Raw genomic sequence first — 18,584 nt, 5'->3', positions numbered from 1 at the left:
CGAGTACACTTAGGTCGAAGCCCTCAGCCCCCTGCTCGCCCTCCCCTCGGGGGACCACCAGACGCCACGCCGCGAACTCTTTAAGAGCCGCCGTCACCGCCCCCCTCCTTTGCCCCCTCCCTTCCCCCCTCCCTCGGGCCCGGGCTCGGGCTCCCGGCGGGCACTGCGCGGCGCGCGGCCCCACCCCCCCGGGGCGCGCGCCCACCCCGCCCCTCGCGGCTGCCTGGCGTGGGCGGTGCCACCTTCCCCTCCCCCCAGTGGCGGCCCCGCGCGCAGCGCTGCTCCCCAGCCCCCCTCCCCCTCGGATGTGACTGGAGCTTGAGGCGCGCAGGGCCGGAGACGTCGCAGACCCGGGACCCGGAGCAGCTCAGAGGCGGTGAAGTCGGTGTCTTTTTTTTTCTCTAGCTTTCACTCGGTGGTGTTGCTTAAGATGCCACATAAGCCCCAGAGACCCCCATTTCCCCGCTTCCTATCCTTCCTCGCCGGACCCCGAGTCAGGACCTGGCGGGAAGGAAAGGAGAAGAGAACAGAGACCCCGTGGCGGGCCTGGCTCCGGGCCGGCGTCTGTAGTTGGTTTAGGGGATGAGACTCTTCACAAGGTTGAAAACTGTGGCGGCAACCGCCTTATTTCTAGACAAAGCGCATTTTCCCCTCCCCTCCCCCATCCCGGACGAGGTTGAGGGGGCCTTCCTTCCCGTCCCGTGCTTGGTCGGCGACTTGGGCCTCCAGGGAGGGCGGTGCATTCTCCCGCATCCGCGCAGCCGAGTGTCCGCAGACTGCGGCGGGCGCTCCGTTACGTGGCCGCCGCGGGTGGGGAGAGGCACGGGCCCCGTGGCGCAGTGCCCTTGAGCCCCCGCGCCGCGGCCTTTTGTTTCTCCCCTCGGATGCGCTGACCACGAGGCCCGCGCTCTCCTTTGGCGGGGTTAGGGGCCGGGCGCTAAGGCCTCTTTAAGCCGGGTGGGGTAGGGGTTTAAGGGGAGCGGATGAAAGTGCAGAAATAGCTGATTTGTTTTCAGAAGTGGCACGAAATGTAACTGGAGCATCTCGGTATGTTTTAGTTTTTCAACTAGTGATTGGAAAGGTCTCTAAGAAGAAATCAAGTTAGAATTAAATTACATAGACGACTCTTCAGATTGTTAATGTTTAGAGGAAAAATTCACACTAATTATTGTAATCGATTGGGCACTTGTCTGATTTTGAACCAAGTTATTTTGCCGGTTTTTAAAAATGCTGACTATGGTTTAAATGGGATTTGGATTGGGGGAAAAAAAAAAAATTGGTCAAACTTTTACCCTGTAAAGCTTTCGCGGATACTAGGTTCTCAGTAAGGTTGTATAGATAAGTTACAGCACTTATAATACTCTCAGGCACGTATCACTAGTTTACGCAGAATCTTAAAACTGCTTCTCTATGGACTTGTATATATGTTTGATGACATGAGCTTACCTAGGTGGGGGTTGGAATCCAAACAAAAACTTGTATGTAGGTATCTTTTTATGTCTTACAAACTTCTTAACTGTCATGCATTTTTCTAGTAATAGCTCTTCAAGTCTGCAATAAAAGATGGCCTCCAATAAAACTACATTGGTAAGTTAATGAAAACCTAAAATATTTAAGGATCTAATTCAAACTTTTTTCCTCCCAAAATTATAACTGCATCTCTGTGGTTGGGAAATTACACCCATATATATTTCCAAGTCCCTTCTCCCCCACAACTGATATGGGAAGTTAGGAGCAAAAAAGGAAATTATATTCACTTGACTTCATGGTGTTTTGATTCATTTAAAGAAACCTAATTTGCGGAGGGTACCACAATGTGAATTTTACCAAGTATTTTTGTCTTGGAAGAAAGATACACAAATTTATGTGACATGGAGTACGGTTACAAGCATAGACAGACAAAGCAATAAAGCCTTGTTGATTGGTATACTGTTCTCTAAGTTACTCTATACTGAATTCTAGAGAAAGCAGGTATTTTCAGTATTGCCCTGTTTAAAGAATAGATATCTTGTACACTTAGATTGAGACAAAAGTCGTTGTGTCTTTCGAATTGTTTTGGTCACTGTCATATTTCAAACGTGCTTATTCTGAACTACAGAGGGACTTTAAATCATTGCGGTGCAGTTTTTTAAAATACTCAGCATGAAAAACATCACACATGTCCAGAAAAGAGAGAAGACTAGATCTTCTGAGCAATTTTTTTTCTCTCCAGCAGTTTCTTAAACCCACAGTTTGCATTCTTAAGTTTCATTAAAAGTTCTATAGATATGTTGACATATGTGTATTCAGCCATGTTAAGTTACAAATTTTAACATAAGCACTGAAATATTCACATAAAAATCACAAAATTCAAAGTTATGGTTCCCACAATATGTAATTCTAATACATTGTGTTAATAATTGCAAGTATATGAAGGTTAGTGTTTTAACATCTAAATGAGCAAAACATTTCATTTTGGTTTGTGAATTCTCCCCTTGGGTTTCACAACAAAAGGACAAGTTGGTGGGGTTTTTTGTTTGTTTCATCATTAGATTGCACTTTGAAGTCAAACATCCTGAGAAATGTTTAAATATGAAATATAAAGCCTGTCTGGTGGCATTATTTATTCCCGGTCATCCATGGGGAAAGCCCAAAGCATCTTCGAACACTTCTCAGGAATGAACTCTCTTTCAAATTTCATAATCAGTAAACTAAAATGTAGGTAATTAAATTGGCTTTACAATCACCAGTATCTAAAGTATTGGATGGGAAAGGAGCTACCTGTCCCTGAGACTGTGGGGCTGGATATATAGATACAGAAGTAGATGGCTTCTGTTAAAGTTAAATTGCTCCTGCTTACAGTTTGATAGTCTTCAGTATCTACCTTTCATTTTAAAATAATTTTGTTAGTGTTGTGAGGTAATGTGTGCTTTAAGTGGGAAAGTGAGTGGATTTTCTGTTGAAAAAGATGAACGTTTGAAACCAGCTTATGAGTGCTATAGTAGTAAATATTTTGTTTCCTCTGCTAAATTTTTTTATCTTTTAATTTTCTGTGTTTATTTTTGTCTCTTTACTCCGTTAGCCTCTTAGCTTTCGTGGACATAGTTTTTTCATTTAAGATCAGTATCTAGTAAGCTTTATGTCTATGTTAATTTTTCTTCTTCCCACTACCACTACCTTTTTTGTACTGTACAGAGGCAGAAAGTTATTGAACTAAGTACAATATCCAAGTATCTTGACTAATGAAAGTTGTATGGCCTAACATGGAGAATGATATCCAACAAAATCAGATGCTTGCTGCATTATTTAAATTTCACAGGATTTTTATTTCTTTCATAGGATATTTATTTCGAAGTGTGTGTATACACTTGTAAATGATAACGTATTTTTTAATGTCCTTTGTAATCTTGAGGCATTGGTGTTAATTTTCCCTGCTTTCATGCAATGTGCGGGATGACTTTAGTAATTGGACAATTACGATTTTTCTTAAATAACACCTGTTTTAAGGTGAAATGATTCCAAGAGGAGCATAATGTGGGGTTTCCCCCCTTAGTCTCCATTTTGAGTTACTGGAAAGTAGATTGGGATATTGGTGTCCTGCTTCTCTCAAATAGTGTTACACACACACTTAAAACCTTGTTTTAAGTGAATTTCATTGACCAGTTTAGAGTGTTTCTCTTGAGAAGCCAAGAAGAAAAGGATTTTTTTTCTCATTAGAGAATTAAAGTGATCTAGCATTTTGGCCTCTTGAAGTAACAGTGTTATAGATTTGTTCCAAGTGGTCAGTAATATTTACCGAAATTGTGGGGAAACGATTTTGTCCTTCTTAAACCTACTTATGGTCTCCTTGGTTGACCCTGCAATTGATATCAGGGTTCTGAACCACATTTTCGTTCTGCAGCTATCTTTTCTCTTTTTTGTTCAGATTTTAACGTTGGTGTTTGAATTGAAAAGGGGGGTTCTTACTTAGAGTTTGGTAGCTGTATTTTTAATGGGTGTATGGTTCACCTAATAAGACCTGTCGCTGTTATTCTCCTTTGTATTAGTCTCTAGTAGTTTCTAATAGTCGTTTTTTGCTGTCCTATAGTTACAATGAGTGAAAACTACTATACTTGGTCTTGAAGATTATGTAGAAATAAAACTAGGAAAAGATAAAACAATTTTCAAGAGAAATGTCTTTGATTAAGTTATTTTAGTGAAGGGTAGAGGGGGATAGGTTTGAGCTAAACGCACAGAATCAACCATTCCTTGATTTTGCGGATTATCTGTTAACTTTTTCAGAAAGTGTTTGCCTTGGGATATAAAAGTGAAAGTTTAGGTGTTAAATGTAATGATAATATCAGCAATTTTAGGCTTTAAAATGTACTCAAAAATCAAACAAGAAAAAGACATCTCTTAAATCTCTCTCTCTTGTTTTAGCAAAAAATGGGAAAGAAGCAAAATGGAAAGAGTAAAAAAGTTGAAGAGGCAGAACCTGAAGAATTTGTAGTAGAAAAAGTGCTGGACCGTCGTGTAGTGAACGGGAAAGTGGAGTATTTCCTGAAGTGGAAGGGATTTACAGAGTAAGAAATCTCAGTGCTTTTATTATATGTTTAACTGTACTTAAGTAGTGTTTAATGTTTATTTTTAGCCTAAAATCTTTTTATCCATTTTCTCATAGGTTTCTTTGAATTTAAAGGCATCTTTAATCCAGGGTACCTTGTTTTAAAGAGTCAAGTCTTTAGCCTACAATTGTAAACAAGTAGATTTGAGACTACTTGATTACCTTGGAGAGTCAAATTTATATAAATATATAGAGTACAGGTTGCTTTTTTTAATGTAGTTGGATACTGTGCTAATTAATTATATTGTTTCCCTACAGTGGACATTAAAAAATATTGACGCTATATAAGATATACTAGTGGGTCTTAAACAGAAGTGCTCATCATAATTCCGATCCTACCCTAGGCTTACTGTTCTCCTAATCTCTAAGTAGAGCCTGGGTATTTTTTAAGCAACCTGGTTCTTCATATTCCCTGTTACTAATTGCTATCAAAACCAGTCTTTATAATGTTACTGTTTTGTGAATAACTTACATGCAAAAATTATATTCAAACTTTATCATGTACAGTTTACTTGAATTCTAATCTTACACCACAAAAACAGCAAGACTGAGCAGTGACTATTGAAAATGGATAGGTGGAGGTGGACAACAGTTTTCTGAGCTTGGTTGAGATGGGGAGTATGATGGTTCTCTTATCTACTGCTGCTTTTACCATTCACATTTAAAATCACCTCCACAGCAATTTGGGAATTATGATTTGAGTGGAAGATTTATGTTTCTCTGTTTTATTTTTGCAGTACCCTTAGTTGAGCTTAAATATATATATGTAAGTTTGTGATTTAGGCACTAGAAAAAAATTTCTTACAATTAGAACCAAGTCTGCAGTGTTTTAAGTAAGACTTAACCAATTTGCTAAAGAAGTGATTACCTTCATATGGCAGACAGTTTTGTGGGTTTTGTTTATTTTATCCTATGAGACATTAAAAGCTGTTTGTATCTTACCCATCAAAACATTAGAAAATTAACTCCTCCCTCTTTCTCTCCATGGTTGAGGCCACTAGTGTGACTAAGGACCTGCTATCTGCTGTATAATGTATTAGGTAATATTTGATTGAAATAACACTACAGAATGGAGGCTCCACTTTAGCTCTTTTGTCCTCCTCTACTCTTAAGTCTGCCAATTTTAGAGTCTCAGGACATCAACAGACCTTGTTGTAACCAGAGGTTTAAAGCATCTTTCCTAGCATCTCTAAAATAATTCATTTCATTGTGTGTAGTTCTGTAAAAGTTTTTTGAATCAAAGCACACAAAGTTGGCAATCTTGTCACAAATGTTGTAGGCTGATCTTTCACATTTGGTAATTGATATTCATTTTATTTCCAGCCCTTCTGAAAAACATGAAAATGGTCATCTTGGCCTTATATCAGGGATTGGCAAGCTTTTTCCCTAAAGAGCCCATACTAGAAGATAATCTGAGCTTTTGGGGCTTTGGCTTTCTGTCCCAGCTGCTTTGTGACTATAGTACAAAAGCAACAATAGGCAATATAGTAAACAGTGTTCTAATAATTCTTTTGCTTATGGGTTCCAAAACATGATTTTTATTTTGAAGTTTTTTTCCCAACCAATTAAAAATGTAAAAAACATTCTTTCTTCATTTCCCACTTTGAGTAGAATTGAAATCAGATCAGATCAGTCGCTCAGTCATGTCTGACTCTTTGCGACCCCATGAATCGCAGCACGCCAGGCCTCCCTGTCCATCACCAACTCCTGGAGTTGGTGTCAGACTCACGTCCATCGAGTCAGTGATGCCATCCAGCCATCTCATCCTCTGTCATCCCCTTCTCCTCTTGCCCCCAATCCCTCCCAGCATTAGAGTCTTTTCCATTGAGTCAACTCTTGACATGAGGTGGCCAAAGTACTGCAGTTTCAGCTTCAGCATCATTCCTTCCAAAGAAATCCCAGGGCTGATCTCCTTCAGAATGGACTGGTTGGATCTCCTTGCAGTCCAAGGGACTCTCAAGAGTCTTCTCCAACACCACAGTTCAAAAGCATCAATTCTTGGGCACTCAGCCGCCTTCACAGTCCAACTCTTTCTCACTTTCTTTCAGAAAAGTGAATTCTGGATCCCACCCCAAATTACTTTATCAGATAGTGCCCAGGGTTAAGGCCTCCAATACTGTGTTTTAAAAAACGTAGTTCAGAAGCATTCTCAAACACAAGACAGTATTTTCAATTTCTGCTGTACTGTCTCGTGTTTGAGAATGCTTCTGAACTGCGTTTTTTAAAACACAGTATTGGAGGCCTTAACCCTGGGCACTATCTGATAAAGTAATTTGGGGTGGGATCCAGAATTCACTTTTCTGAAAGAAAGTGAGAAATTCCAAAGTGAGTTGTCTGTGTAACTTGGAAAAATATTAGCTGCATTTATTCTGCTAGTCAGGTTCAGTTACCTAGGAGGTAATACAACACATTACCCACTTAGCACGGACTGTGGAAGTAGACACAAAATGAAGTACAGATTCTTCATGTGGGGGAAGTATCTGCAGTACAGATGGCTTTTTGTCAGGTATTATTAAATTGATCTGGATGGTGGTTATTAACCAAGAACTTTTTTTTTCTTTTAAACAACACAGTGCAGACAATACTTGGGAACCTGAAGAAAATTTAGATTGTCCAGAGTTAATTGAAGCATTTCTTAATTCTCAAAAAGCTGGTAAAGAAAAAGATGGAACAAAAAGAAAATCTTTGTCTGACAGTGAATCTGATGATAGCAAATCAAAGAAGAAAAGAGATGCTGTAAGTATAAAACATTGGCCAGCAGACTGGCTTCTTTGTAAAAGGATGGCTTGATTTTTTAAAATACTTTTTAAGACACTAGTACTTCAAAAATATCATTAAAAAGGCTCTTTAAATACATAATATTTAGGATGAAAGGAGAGGCATGATTTAACCCTACATTGTGTAAATGTCCAGTAAGCACTTAAATTTCTTTAAATCATTGTGCTACTGTTATTTCGGGTACAGTGATGGATTTGGCGCCAGATGAGATAATTTCCTCTGATCTAAACCAGCTGTGTTAAATAAAAACAATACCAAGTTAGATCATCGAAAATCACTTACAATACAGTGAAAACAATCTACATCGCACATTCTGATTATAAATCATTAGTGAGTGGTAGTGACCAAAACTTTAGCATATGATTCTTAGTATTCCCCAAAAATGCTTTGATTTTGAAGTATATAATCTTGCATAATAGTTTTTTATTGGCATGAATTGAGAAAACTGGTTCATTCACTGCGTGTGTATTTTGAACCAACCTTTGCTTTATTGATTTCTCTGTGGCTTTGGGCAAATTTCATTCTTGCTTCTACCCTCAACTTTAAAAAAGTACTTTACAGGTACTCCAATAATGGCAACTCTGTCAAGATCGTAGGTGTATTATCTTTGTTTTTATAGAAGGAAAACAGATGTGGGCTATAGATTTGGTTCTGAATGCTTTAGCAACCAAAGCAAAAAGGTGGCAATGTTAAGAATCAGTTATAAGTAAATTGAAAGTCTACCACATGCTCCACAGGAGCACCATTTAATAACAGTTGTTTAGTTGCTAAGTCCTATGGTACTCTTTTGGAACCCCATGGACTGTGTAGCCTGCCAGACTTTTCTGTCCATGGGATTTCCCATGGAAGAATACTGAAGTGCGTTGCCATTTACTTCTCCAGGGGATCTTCCTGACCCAGGAATCAGACCCCCATCTCCTGCATTTGCCAGTGAATTCTTTACCACTGAGCCACCAGGGAACAATGGTTATCCTGTATTGTGCCCATGTAATGTGCCAGGCAGTGTTCTGAATAACTAAATTTGTGTTTCAGATACTTCGAAATGTCTATGAAACAGATAGTATTAATAGTATGTATTTTATGGAAAATGAACCTTAATCACAAGTTAACTTGCCCAAAGCCACAGAGGTTAGGCACATCATTATAACCTAGGCAGTCTGGCTCCAGAGCTTGAGGTAATGATGTAAAAGTCTCGTGGGGGGGAAAAGGATTTGTTACACTCTAGAAAATTCTCAAGGATCCCAAAAAACTTGTTTATATGGATTGTAACTTTCAGTACTAACTGCATTTGAAATTAAAGTAGAAATTTATAAAATACCGTATTTTCAGTTAAGAATAACAAGGCCTGGCATTTTACATTTTTGCAAATTTTGTCAGTGTTTGTCTTAATAAGACTTTAGTTCAGTATTCAGTTTGCTGTGATATGTTGCTTGGTAGAAGTATGTGAAGATTATGTAGAGTCACAGATACATGAAAAAAGGAGATCATGAAGATAAATAGTCCAGAAGGTTTCCAGCATCCCTGGGGGTCCCTCAGACCACACTTTTGAGAGCCACGGGTTTATTTTTATAAGGTTTGTTATCATTCAGATTGATTACAGCACTGATTACTATCAATTTTTTTAAACTTTTTACGATTTTGCTATTTATAGTTTGTGCTTTTAAAAATATGTAATTTAGACTGATTCCTAGAAGTAATTTGAAATACTACTTTCAAGAATTTATAATCATTAATTAAAAATAAGAGATTTGGGGTTTTTCCTGCCTTGTGGTGTCTTTGAAAAAAATTCTGTTTTCTTGATTTATGATTCAGAATATTTTTATAGACATCCAAATTTATTTTTTCTGCTTATAAGTTTAATGGAAATTAAAAGGTGTTTAGTACTCTTGATCTAGTCATTTGTTTCACTATCAGAAGGCTGTATGTCTTGAAGACAAATTGGAAGTTAATATTAGTTTGCTCTATGATGAAATGTGTGGAAACATTTATATAATCATTTAACTTCTTCTGAACAGGCTGATAAACCGAGAGGTTTTGCCAGAGGTCTTGATCCAGAACGAATAATTGGTGCCACAGACAGCAGTGGAGAATTAATGTTCCTCATGAAATGGTGAGTGTGAATTGCTATTATATTTTAAAGTAAGAATAGATATGTTTTTTATTAAAAAAAACAAAAACAAAAAAACTTGTGAATTTTTTAAAAAACCTGTCTATCTAGGCTTTATAAATAGTTCACCATCATTAGGTAGCAAGTTGGTTTTAGTCACTTAAGTCGTGGCTGACTCTTTGCAACCCCAAGGACTATTGCCCACCAGGCTCCTCTATCCATGGTTTTCCAAGCAAGAATACTAGAGTGGGTTGCCGTTTCCTTCTCCAGGAGATCTTCCTGACCCAGGGATTAGACCTTTGTCTCCTGCATTGGCAGGCAGATTCTTGGCACTGAGCCACCAGGGAAGCTCTAGGTGGAAAGTAGTTATCTGTTGAAAGAATGATTCGCGTTACTTAGCTAAAGCAGTGATTGGCAAACTGTGACCTGTCTTGCAAAATGCAATTTTATTGGAACACAGCCACAAGTAACCACATAACCCTCTTGAAGCACTTAAACATGTTTTGATTGAATTATAATTTTTTAAATGCATGGTTATCAGTTGACAAAAAAATGTTTAGGCTTTTTAACTGAATACTTTTTTCTCTCATGACAGGAAAGATTCCGATGAGGCAGACTTGGTACTGGCAAAAGAGGCAAATATGAAGTGTCCTCAAATTGTAATTGCTTTTTATGAAGAGAGACTAACTTGGCATTCTTGTCCGGAAGATGAGGCTCAATAATTGTTTGCATTGCCTTTTATATATATTTATATATATATATAAAACATGGGTCTTGGTTTTTTGATTTATTAGTGTGAAGAAGTAACTACATTCTAATGAAAATCAGGTTTGATTTGTTTGTTTTGAAGTAATATTGGGAAGGTTACATTGGGTTTTTTGTTTTTTTTTCCATCTGTAGCACTGGTTACTTTGAACAAATAAAAGCTTTCTGTAGTTGCCTCCTTCAGTAGGAAATAATTTGATACCATGGTATATTATTTCCTCAGCATTAGAGAACAGTTTTTCTAAATGTTGGAGGAAATCTCCATAGTCATTACTCAATCAGAATTTAGAATTTGCATTTAACTCATATATGCCTGAGGACCATTCTAAGTTTTTTATATGTATACATAAAAGACATATGTAAATGGTTTGGAAGTTAATTTTTTTGTTGTGGTTTTTGTTTTGGTAAATATATTTAAATCACAGCCTTTCATAACCATGGATAAGCCCATGTTCTGGAATTACATCATTTTGAGCAATATAAGAAATAACTTCAACTTAGATTAAAAATTTAAGTCTTAACCTTTCAAATTAAATAATTTTGTAATTAGACACATTAAGGAATTTAAATTGGGTAATTTTTTAAAGCATCCCTATCAGAATCTGCATATAAATGCAGTTTTATATGCAGAAACCCTGGAAGGAAAATTTTTATCACTATCAACCACCTTCCCAATCAAATGAAAAAAGTAGAAAAATTCTGGTATGTTTTAATATAGCAAAGCAAAACTTAATTAAATGGACACTTGATGATTTCTTCTGGTGAACCATTGTTTTACAAGAAATTGAAGTCTCTGTGCTGTATTTAGGAAAGGTTGTGATACATGGGATGTCTCAGATTTGTTCATGGAAACCTAATCAGATAGTTTTTAAATATTGGCAGTTTACGATCTACAGGAATAAATGAGTGAACAAACTTTTCTAATCTACGCTTGACCTACATGTTTTTTCAGACTTGACTCCAATCCATTCCTTACATGAAGGCTCAATTTTCTCAGTATTTTGGGTTACTAGTTCAGCAGAAGCCAAGAAAAACAATAACTTTGTAGTAATCAGAATGTTATTCAACTGTATATTGTTTACTTTATTGTAAATACTGGTGAACAGTGGTCAATAAATAGTTTTATATTCCTTTATGTGATTAGACTTTTTTTTTCTTTATCTGGTGACCTTTATGGTGGGAGTAGAGACATATTCACTGAATTAATAACATCATGTTTATAAATATGATCAGTGGTATCACTGATAGCTTACTGTGAACAATGTCGGATTTGTGATCGCTGAAGATTTAGCTTTGGGTCCAGGGACCAGGGTTGATCACTCAAGAGCTTTTGTGTAGCAGAGTTTTATTAAAGTAAGAAAAGGGGCAGAGGAAGCTTCTGACACAGACATCAGAAGGGGGATGGGGTATGCCCCACTAGCTAGTCTTATCAAGGCCTTATATACTTTTTTCAGACCCACTCCCACCACATACATCTTAAATTAACAGGATTAGAATGAACAATAGATTTTACTAGACCCACTCCATAATATACATTTTAAGATGACAGGATTAGTCAGAAGGTTTTTGTTAAGGAGAAACATGTCCTCTAGCAAGATAACATTGTTATATTGACTAAGACAAAGCAATGTAGAAAAGAAATTGTCTTTTTCTCCTTGAGAGCCCCAGACCCCTTTCTCCTTTTCTAGGGCTCCAGACCTGTTTGTCCTCAGGAACCCTGGACTTCTGATGAACCTACCTGGGAATTGACTCACCACTAAGGCATTAAGAGTACCTGTTTTAGACCCTTTTGAGTTTAGTAGTTTCAAATGGAATATGCATTAACATGAAAAGATTTTCTACTAAAATTAGTTTCCAGTGATGCTTAAGAGGAACTTTTTTCATCAAAGTGAAATTTTGATACTTAGATTCTAGGCTGTTGAAACTGCCATCTTGAATCATAGGTATTCTGAGGACTGTTGTGACAGACACATTTCTACTAATTTTGAAAGTTTATACAGAGAAAAGGAAAAATTATACTAAACTGTTTATTAACCTTTTTGTAGACCTACTGTTTGCTCTGAACAGTGGGTTTGTAAGCAATACAGAACCTTTTGTTTTGATCAGAAATTGATGACCCTGCATTAAGCGTTAGAGATTTCTGCAAACTGTTGTCCATGTATTTTAATATTCCTTATGTTGTATCTTTCTTGTGGGTGCTTTTAAAAGTCACAAACTTGAATGGCTTAAAACAACACATTTGTTCTAGTTCTGGAGGCCAGAATTCCGAAATACAGTGTGAGGGCTGGTTCCTTCTGGAGGCTCTGATGGCAAAATCTGCTTGTCTCTGTTCCTAGAGACCATCTCTTCCTTGGTTCCTGGCCCCTTTCTTCTTCAAAACTAGCAGTGTAGTGTAGTGTCTCAAATTACTTGACCTCTCTGTACTTCAGTTTCCTCATGTGTGAAACATGATTCACGATGAAATAATAATTGTGTGAGACACTTAGTGTCTTGTAAGTGGTAATAAGAATTTTTTTATCTGATTTTAATAGGGACACTGTAAGCTGTTGTATGGAGGTTCCCCAACTGAATCAGTTACTGAGTATGAACACTTAGGTTGTTTGTAGTTTTCTGCTTTTAGATGATTGTGAACAGTCTTTTACATAATGTATAGTAAGACTTGAGTAGATAGAGATGGGATTCCCAGAAATTTTTGAAGTCAAGCTTGTACTGGTGTACTCTTCTATCAGTAGTCATTATCCCACATCTTCATTTGTACTGCAAATTAATAGAGTCTGATCTTGTTGCCAGTGCAGTGGCATCTTGTTTTAATCTGCATGTCTAATTTTTGTTGAGCATCCTTTTCATACTGTGCATTTCCTTATCAATAAATTGCTAGTTTTACAAATTTTTTTTTTTAGAATTTTTATTTTTATTTTTTTTAAATTTTATTTTTAAACTTTACAGTATTGTATTAGTTTTGCCAAATATTGAAATGGATCCGCCACAGGTATACATGTGTTCCCCATCCTGAACCCTCCCTCCCCCCCTCCCCATACCATCCCTCTGGGTTGTCCCAGTGCACCAGCCCCAAATATCCAGTATCGTGCATCGAACCTGGACTGGCAACTCGTTTCATATGTGATATTATACATGTTTCAGTGCCATTCTCCCAAATCTTCCACCCTCTCCCTCTCCAACAGAGTCCCTAAGACTGTTCTATACATCACTGTCTATTTTGCTGTCTCGTACACAGGGTTATTGTTATCATCTTTCTAAATTCCATATATATGCGTTAGTATACTGTATTGGTGTTTTTCTTTCTGGCTTACTTCATTCTGTATATTACTTATGTAATATTTTTTGTGTTGCAAATAATTTTCCTGCCAATTTTTTGGACACGATTTATGAGATCCTTTTGTTGTAACAAATGTTATGTGGTCAACCTTTTAAAAAAGTATTTGACTGCACCAGGTCTTAGTCACAGCACGAAGATCTTCCATCTTTGTTGTGACATGGGTTCTTTAGTTGTGGCATGCAGGATATAGTTCCCTGGTCAGGGTTCAAACTCTGGGCTCCCTGCATTAGGAGCACTGGATCTTATCCACTAGACCAGCAGGGAAACTCTTGTCAGTCTTTGTCTTAAGGATTTCATGTCATGTTTGAAAATACCTCTCCCATTCTGAAGTTGAAGTTACATGGATAGTCTTTTAAAATTTCATCTATTTTCATTTTCTTCCTTGCATTTTTATAGTCAGATGTTTAGTCAAAGGTTTTGTTCCATATTGTGAACATTTCTGGTTTTTGTTTTCCAAGATGGACATCAATTCCTTTGAAGAAGTCAGATGTGTAGATAGCAGTTTCCCTGATCTCATAGATCAAAAAAAGTAATGCCACTACAAAAAAAAAAAAAACTTGCCGCATATATAAAACTGAAGTTTTTCATAAAAGGCCTGAAAAGTGTTCAAATACCTGAACAGATTGGCATCAAGGAAAAGATAAAAATCTCTATAAGTTGAATGTGAATATGTGTGTGTGTACATATGTACACTGTATGATGTACTTAGCTGCTCAGTTGTGTCCAACAAATTTGCAACTCCATGGACTCTGTGTAAGTCTGCCAGGTTCCTCTGTGGGGATTCTTCAGGCAAGAATACCGGAGTAGGTTACCCTGCCCTCCAGGGGATCTTCCCAACCCAGGGAACAAACCGGGGTCTTCTGCATTGCAGGCAGATTCTTTACTGGCTGAGCTACCAGGAAAGCCCAACCATATATGATACATTGACCCTTTTCTTCTGTTAAATAAATGAATTTGTACCTTTGAGCATTTGCTAAACAAGCGGAGCAATTTTAACAACTTAAAGCACCAGTAGGTAATTTGGTATAACTAAGGAGGTTGGAGAAGGCAATGGCACCCCACTCCAGTACTCTTGCCTGGAAAATCCCATGGACAGAGGAGCCTGGTAGGCTGCGGTCCATGGGGTCTCGAAGAGTCAGACACGACTGAGTAACTGCACTTTCACTTTTCACTTTCATGCATTGGAGAAGGAAATGGCAACCCACTCCAATGTTCTTGCCTGGAGAATCCCAGGGACGGGGGAGCCTGGTGGGCTGCCGTCTATGGGGTCGAACAGAGTCGGACATGACTGAAGTGACTTAGCAGCAGCAGCAGCAGCAAGGAGGTTGTAGTAGGTGCCTATCTATCCTGTTAATAATACTTCATAGCTCAGTTCTCCTCGTGAATGTATTTCCTGTAAACGTGCTGCACTATTCAGGTACATAACAATCTTTAGCATATCTACTAGTAGAGTATAAGGAGGGGGGATTTAGGGTTGTTGGGTTTTATGTTGGGGTTTTATGTGTGTGTTCTAAGAATTTATGTTAAAAGATTTCTGTAGGCAATCATGTTAACTGGAAAAGTACAAAAATAAGAAATTGTGTTCATGGAATCTTTACCATTACAACCCATGTTTTTACTGTAAAAGCAAGCAGTATGAAAATCTCCCTGATCACACATAAGAATGGTTTCATTCTTAGAAGAAATACTCTGATAGTTGAATGACTACTGGTTTTTATACTTTATCACATTTAATTCTCAAAATAGCCTTCTGGAATAGGTGTGATTGACCCCAGATTACAGGTAAGGAAAAAGGGCACAAAAAGGCTGAAGGAAGGTCAAGGTAAATTGTATGAGCCAGAGCATTAACTATGGGAATAAAGAGAAGGGGATTGGCTTGAAGGTAAGAGTTTTGTCCGTAGTAACTGCCCAGTGTGTGCTTGTATAATAAAGTGGTTTTGCATATAAAATGAGGTGATGTGGAAGTTAGGAAGAAGGATCCAGAACGATTCCTAAGATGCCATTTTTTCTGTAATGGATGACAATGTCATTTAGTGAGAAAGGGAAGTTAGGAAAAAGCTTGGGGAGAAGATTAAAAGTGGCTTTGGACATATATTGAGATATTCCTTTGGTTAGTGTATTAGTACACATATTACATAATTTGGCCAAAAGTGGGAGATAACCAACTCAAACTTTAATAAGGGAAGTTACTTGCTGGCCTGGAGACAAAAGAACAGTGGTTCAGAGCATGTGTTCTGAAGCCTAACCTGTTTTTCAATATTCTCATCCATAAAATTAGGAGGATGATCATGACAGTTTTTACCTCATAGGATTTTTCAGTGTTCAGTGAAAAATACCTAGAGCTGAATCTCCAATACTTAATAAGAACCAGATAAATATTACTGTTCTCCACTCTAAACCTCAGGATGACTGCAACCCTGGACTGGCACAACCCCAAGACTCACCATCTCTGGTTATTGGCTCTCTTCTTTGGAACTGATTTCTGCAAATCAAAAACAAGTGCTGACAGCTCCCAGATCTCCAAGTCTGCTTCTACAGAAACAATTTTTATTTCTCTGATGGCCAATTCAAAATCCTGTAAGAGATCTGCTTGGGTTAGATGCCCTCCCTGGAACTATCAACTATAACCAGAGGTGTGGAGAAATACAGTTAGATCAATCACTGGAAGAGTGCTTTCCAAAAAAATGGTAGATATTTTTTATGAACAAAATGTATAAGTATTGGGGGAAAATTGACCTGCGAGAGTAAGACAAGAACATTGATATTTAAAACTGCTTTTAGCTCTTTGACTGCTACAGGAACTGGAAGTTCAAAGGAGAGCTCTCAGCATGGCCATGTGGTGCAGGGATCTCACTCTCATGATCTAGGATTCTCTCAGTGATGTCTTATTCTTGAATGGTTCTAAGTTCTTGTCAGCGGGACCAAAGTCGGGAATGGACTATTCTGCCATCTTGGTGATGTCATTCCTCACTTCTTAAAACCATACATTCAATCTTTTATCATTATTCATAAATCCTGCATTTTAGCTTCTTAAAGGAGAAAATAATGACACTGAAACTAAAGTGACCTTTCATAGCAACCTTTTTCGTTACCATGATACTCCAATGTGACTATATATATCAGGCTCATTAGTATCCACCATCTCCTTCCTCTTCCCCTGATGCCTTTACTGGATACTGATAGCACCGTAATACAATGTCCTGAAGTGGTTGTTGTGATATGTTATGTTATAGCTTATATTTTTCTCCAAGTTCACTTTTTAGTATCTCAAAGCTCTTAGCCATTGATGAGCAGTAGGAGAGAATCAAGTGGAATGAGAAACAAGAGGTAGATGTCTGGGTAGGGGCAGAATCTAAATGAGAATGGGCACTAAAAAATTTGAGAATGTGATTAATAAGCCAAAAAAAGATACATATTTCATTCAGGATTCAGGCCTGCACTTAAGTCACTCAGTCACGTCTGACTCTTTGCGACCCCATGAATTGCAGCACGCCAGGCCTCCCTGTCCATCACTAACTCCCGGAGTTCACTCAAAACTCAGGTCCATCAAGTCGCTGATGCCATCCAGCCATCTCATCCTCTGTCGTCCCCTTCTCCTCCTGCCCCCAATCCCTCCCAGCATTCACAAGGCCTTTTTGGTATTTCAGTAACTCTATCTGGATAGATCCCAGGGTGGACTCACTTTTAAGTGAATTCATCTTTCTAGCAAATAGTGTCACCATAAGGTTCCTACCACACCTCACTCCTCTGGTCTCTTTATTTAGCTTTCATGGACATCTAATTCCTCTGCACCAGGAATTTCAGAGTTCTGGAAATGTATCTCTGATGTGCTGAAAGGGATAAGAATCTGTAAATTTTGCAGAGGGAATACTGTAGCTTTCTTGCATTTTGCTGTACAGAGTGGCAATACAAAGGAAAACTCAGTTTTACTCTGAAATCCAATTTTTCTCCAGAGAAAGCCATCCTCAGCAACTTTCTAGCACCAGAGCCCTAATAGGAGAGGCTTCTTAAATTATATTTTCTTATACTAGCATGGATAAATAGAATATTGATCTCACTACAGGTGGATGTTACCAAATGAAGGCAGAAAACAACTCTGAACTGTCGTTTTCTCTTCTAGAATATAAGTGTCATGGGAGCAAGTACTTGTCTTTTCACTATAGTGTGTCTAGCCCCTATAAGAGGGCCTGGCATCAGTTTGAGGAAGGGAGTGATAGAGAGCGAGGGGGTGGGGGGAGACTGGATTTAAATTTGGGCTTGTAATAAATATAGTGTTGCTACCATTCAAAAATTCCAAAAGGATCTTTCAAAAGAGTAAACTAAAATAGGTATGGGGAAAAGGGAACTCTCCTACACTGTTGGTGGGAATGTAAGTTGATACAGTTACTATGGAAAACACTATGAAAGTTCCTCAGAAAACTAAAAATAGAACTACCATATGATCCAGCAATCCCACTCCTGGACATATACCCACACAAAACTAGAATTTAAAAAGATACATGCACACCTATGTTCACAGCAGCACTAGTCACAAAAGCCAAGATGTGGAAAAATCCACTGACAGGTGGATCGATAAAGAAGGTGTACATATATACAATGGAATATTACTCAGCCATAAAGAAGAGTGAAATAATGCCAGTTGCAACAGCATGGATGCAACTAGAGATTATCGTTCAGAGTGAAGTAAGTAAGAAAGAAATACTATATGATATCACTTATATGTGGAATCTAAAATAAGGCACAAATGAAACTACCTACAAAGCAGAAACAGATACACATAAAGAACAGACTTGTGGTTATCAAGCAAGAGGAGGAGGGACTGGGAATTTGAGGTTGGAATAGATGCAAATTATTGCATTTAGAAAGGAGAAACAAGGTTCTGCATAGTACAAGGAACTGTATCCAGTTTTCTGGGATAAACCATAATGGAAAAGAATATAATAAAATAATGTATATATGTGCATAAGTGAGTCATTATGCTGTATAGCAGAAAATAGCTGCTGCTGCTGCTGCTA

General features: G+C 38.0%; 1 protein-coding gene across 2 annotated transcripts; it reads left to right on the top strand.

Moving 5' to 3' along the window:
* The first annotated feature begins 195 nt into the window (after window positions 1–195).
* Window positions 196–11,362, top strand: CBX3 (chromobox 3). 2 transcript variants are annotated; one of them, XM_061414314.1, is made up of 6 exons: window positions 196–381; window positions 1,536–1,587; window positions 4,399–4,541; window positions 7,156–7,318; window positions 9,376–9,470; window positions 10,063–11,362. In XM_061414314.1, exons 2-6 carry the CDS (start codon window positions 1,564–1,566, stop codon window positions 10,187–10,189), a joined length of 552 nt encoding a protein of 183 aa, XP_061270298.1. In that variant the 5' UTR covers window positions 196–381; window positions 1,536–1,563; the 3' UTR covers window positions 10,190–11,362. The 2 variants fall into 2 exon arrangements, with proteins under 2 accessions (XP_061270298.1, XP_061270299.1); XM_061414315.1 differs by lacking the exon at window positions 196–381 and adding an exon at window positions 398–1,047.
* Window positions 11,363–18,584: the final 7,222 nt, after the last annotated feature.

Source organism: Bos javanicus, chromosome 4 (assembly GCF_032452875.1).
Source record: "Bos javanicus breed banteng chromosome 4, ARS-OSU_banteng_1.0, whole genome shotgun sequence".
NCBI classification, from domain to species: Eukaryota; Metazoa; Chordata; class Mammalia; order Artiodactyla; family Bovidae; genus Bos; species Bos javanicus.
Note: the sequence above shows the minus strand (reverse complement) of the source record. Positions and strands in the feature narration are given on the sequence as shown.